We start from the raw sequence: 4,621 nt of genomic DNA on the forward strand, positions 1-4,621 counted from the left end.
TGATTGTTTTTGTGCAGGAAGGTCTCCCTTCCAACAACATGGACACCCGTGTACCATGGTGCAAGAGTGCCTGCGTTGGCACTAGGCACCAATATATTGCTTGTTTCCGGTCCAGGGAGGAACTGGCTTGACATTTCGGGCTGTACTGTTCCCATGAGGAACAGGGTCAAAACTGATTTGCATATGGCTGGGTCCAAACTGGGGTGGTATGGTGAGCAAAAGAACAATGGATTAAACCCAGATCTGTGACCACAGGTGAGTGTTTGCATTGTTCAGCACTCCAGCCATTACCTTTTGTGTTGCTAAAGTTGCCCAAAGTGGGATGGGTATGCCCAGATGTGGGTCCTGTGCTCACTGTGCCACTGGATTTAAGATAGTGTTGCTGATAAAGGGTAATACTCTGAAATTGGTCCCAGGATGCTTGTTTCCCATCAGGGAAGGCCCTGGCTTGGCAGTTCGGGCTGGACTGTTTCCATGAGGAACAGGGGCAAAACTGATTTGCATATGGGTGGATCTAAACTGGGGTGGTATATTGAGCAAAGGAATGATGGACTAAACCCAGATCTGAGATTGGGGGTGAGTGTTTGTATTGTTCAGCACTTTGTCCATCATCCTTTTTTATGTTGCTAAATTTGCCCTAAATAGGAAGGCTTCCCTGACGTGGGTCCTGTGCTCACTGTACCACTGAATTCAAGCTAGCCTGGCTGATGAGAGATGATACCCTGAAACTGGTCCCAGGATGCTTGTTTCCGGTCCAGGGAGGACCTGGCTTGGCAGTTCAGGCTGGACTTTTCCCATGAGGAACAGGGACAAGACTTATTTGCATATGGTTGGGTCCAAACTGGGGTGGTATGGTGAGCAAAAGAACAATTGATTAAATCCAGATCTGTGACCACGGGTGAGTGTTTGCATTGTTCAGCACTCCAGCCATTATCCTTTTGTGTTGCTAAAGTTGCCCAAAGTGGGATGGGTATGCCCAGATGTGGGTCCTGTGCTCACTGTGCCACTGGATTTAAGCTAGTGTTGCTGATAAAGGGTAATACTCTGAAACTGGTCCCAGGATGCTTGTTTCCCATTAGGGAAGTCCCTGGCTTGGAAGTTCGGGCTGGACTGTTTCCATGAGGAACAGGGTCAAAACTGATTTACATATGGGTGGGTCTAAACTGGGGTGGTATGTTGAGCAAAGGAATGATGGACTAAACCCAGATCTGAGATTGGGGGTGAGTGTTTTTATTGTTCACCACTTTGTCCATCATCCTTTTTTATTTTGCTAAAGTTGCCCTAAGTAGGAAAGCTTCCCAGACGTGGGTCCTGTGCTCACTGTGCCAGCCTGGCTGATGAGGGGTGATACCCTGAAACTGGTCCCAGGATGCTTGTTTCCGGTCCAGGGAGGACCTTGCTTGGCAGTTCGAGCTGGGCGGTTCCCAAGAGGAACAGGGTCAAGACTGATTTGCATATGGGTGGGTCCAAACTGGGGTAGCATGGTAAGCAAAAGAATGATGGATTAAACCCTGATATGTGACTGCGGGTGAGTGTATGCATTGTTCAGCACTCCCTCCATCATCCTTTTGTGTTGCTAAAGTTACCCTAAGTGGGAACGGTATGCACAGACGTGAGTCCCGTGCTCACTATGCCACTGGATTAAAGCTAGCCTGGCTGATGAGGGGTGATACCCTGAAACCGGTGTCAGGATGCTTGTTTCCATTCCAGGGAGGACCTGGCTTTGCAGTTTGGGCTGGACTTTTCCCATGAGGAACAGGGACAAGACTGATATGCATATGGTTGGGTCCAAACTGGGGTGGCACGGTAAACAAAAGAGTGATAGATTAAACCCAGATCTGTGACTAGGGGTGAGTTTTTGTATTGCTCAGCACTCCCTCCATCATCCTTTTGTGTTGCTGAGAGCTACAAAGTCAGTGAGGCATCTCTTCTGGAACCTCTGCCTCACCTGAACTGTATTTTATATTTCTCTCCTATCGTTCTTATTTCTGTCATTTATCCTGGAGCTACAGACAGGTCTAGAGATATCGATTGGGGATCCAGTTTATTGCTGATATGGCAGGATATATGATTACTTTAATGTGTTATCTGTAATTTGGTTTCTTCCAAATCCAATTTCATTGTTTTTGTACAGATCCTGGGAGTAAGCTGCATGGCCCTGAAAGAAGGCACAGGTTCTGTGAATTTATCCTCAGTTACAGGATTCATCATCCAAGGGTTCTCGGACATCCCCCAGATTCAAAGCTTCCTCTTCTCAGTCTTTTTACTTGCGTACCTCTTTGCTGTGATTGGAAATCTCCTCCTCATTTTCCTCATCACTCTGGACCGCTGTCTCATCCAGACACCTATGTACCTGTTCCTTAGAATCTTTTGCCTGGCAGAAATTGCCTTCATATCTGTAACTGTACCAAAGATGCTGGTTATTCTGTTGGTGGGTGATACCTGGGTATCCCTTGTGGAGTGTGCAACACAGATGTACTCTTTCTTATGTGTAGGAACCACAGAATGCTTCCTTCTGACTGTCATGGCCTATGACCGGTATGTAGCCATCTGTTTCCCACTACACTATGCTAATGCCATGAGTATCCAAAGGTGTAATTGGCTATCATTTGGCTGCTGGATGGCTGGTCTTGCCTTTCCTGTGGGGCAAGTGACCTTTGTCTTCAGTTTGCCATACTGTGGGTCTAATGTGGTTGACCACTTCTTCTGTGACATCTCACCGGTCTTAGCTTTGGCTTGTGAACATCCTATCATGAACCAAGTCTTAATCTGGGTCAATAGTACCTTAATTCTCCTTTTTCCCTTCCAGCTGGTCCTTGTTTCCTACGCCCACATCCTCACCACCATCCTGCACATGCATTCAACGACGGGTAGGCGCAAGGCTTTCTCTACCTGTGGTTCTCACCTTCTGTCAGTCACCCTGTTCTATGGGACATGTTCTGCTACTTACTTCAGGACCAGCCTGGGCCAATCAGGGGAAAACGATAAATCAATGGCTGTGCTCTATTGCATTGTTACACCCATGCTGAATCCAATGATCTATGGCCTCAGGAACAAAGAAGTAAAGACAGCCCTGTTGAGATTAGTAGATAGATGCTCAGTAGGACGGAGATGAAGACCATGAGAGTTTATTAGTGTATGAATCAGCAGCAGAATAATATTCTGTTGACACATACTAATTTATCTTAAACTGACCCTTGACCATCATCTGGATCCTTTAGTTTTCTTCCCAATTACCCTTATTGTCAATTAAGTCAGTATCGCTAGCTCTTTCTGATAAACCATTTCTACATTTTCGACTACTTACTCCAATTAAGCCCATTTTCTGCCATACCACATTTTAGTTTTTAACTAAACACTCATACATCCGAGAATCTTACGCACAGTAAGACACAACATTGCAGAGCTCACCGGGCGGTCTTATAGCTCCTTATCCATGCTCCTGCTGGCTTTAAGACAACTGTTTAATGCTCCATCTGATCTATTGAAATTGAAATGAAGGCATACAGCTCCACAGCAAATGCCTCCACCAATAAAAGACGAGAACCTGCCGTCATGAGTGAAGACATCCTGAATCCTCTGCATCTTTGCTGTCACCTTAATGAGCCCTTGAGCATCCAGGGAGCCTGAAACCTTCACTGCCTCAGACACACTGTTCAAACATTTGTATTCAATGTGTGACCTAACTTCATTAACATGTGTGTTACATTTAAATTAATCCATAGAGTATACATTGGAAACACTTAAGCTTTTTATATGCGTGTATTAAGTTTATCAATTGATTGTTTTAACCATGCTATGCATATTCACATTTAAAATGGATTATTGTTACCACTTTAGATATATGTTATGTTGTAATCAGCATCCATTTAGATTTTTAAAGAGTTTAACTTGATATGAGGCCTAGGTTGAAAAAGCTTTCTTTAAACTGCCAATGTGTTAACTTTTCCTTCTGCAGTTATATTATCATAATTCTCGCTAGCTAGAGAAACACTCAGGGCCATATGTATGGTTGTTTGGCGTAAGACAGCACATCAAGTCACCTTGATGCACAGCCCTAGCCAAAGTGAAAGGGCAGGAATGCACCATATGTATGCAATACAGTGCGTTGCTGTCCTTTCCCCCCGTACTGATGCCATTTTTGTAGCCTAGGGGCAACACAGGCACCCTTGTACCATAATTCAAGGGTGCCAGTGTTGTAGGCAGGATTGTTTTGTGCAAAAAGGGGCACCTTCCTGAACAGTAACAATCCATAGAAGTGTTTCCCTCTTTCTATGTGTGCTGCAGAATGTGAGGATACTAATTTAATTTGGAACCACTGTTCTATGCTTCTTGGATAGAAATCGTTGTTAGTTAGCCTTACGTCTCAACCTATGTTGAGAATAGAAAAGAAAAGTTTCTTCATGGAACACCTTATTGCTTTATTTGCATTGTGGCCGTTACTATTCTGTATCTCATTTGATTGGGATTCAACATACTGGCACATTTTAGCTTTTAAACTATATTACTGCATCTCTTGCATTTATTTCTACTTAGCATATATACTGGATAGATTGATATTCTAAAATAACCCATTAAATTGAAATCATTGATTCTTGGTCTTTATTGTGGAGTCACATTG

At 44.1% G+C, this 4,621-nt stretch overlaps 1 protein-coding gene across 1 annotated transcript; it reads left to right on the forward strand.

The window, feature by feature from the left end:
- The first annotated feature begins 2,152 nt into the window (after positions 1-2,152).
- LOC138293807 (olfactory receptor 10A7-like) lies at positions 2,153-3,115 on the forward strand. Its single transcript, XM_069233134.1, has one exon. It carries the CDS (start codon positions 2,153-2,155, stop codon positions 3,113-3,115), a length of 963 nt encoding a protein of 320 aa, XP_069089235.1.
- The last annotated feature ends 1,506 nt before the right edge of the window (positions 3,116-4,621 follow it).

Source organism: Pleurodeles waltl, chromosome 4_2, assembly GCF_031143425.1.
Source record: "Pleurodeles waltl isolate 20211129_DDA chromosome 4_2, aPleWal1.hap1.20221129, whole genome shotgun sequence".
NCBI lineage: Eukaryota > Metazoa > Chordata > Amphibia > Caudata > Salamandridae > Pleurodeles > Pleurodeles waltl.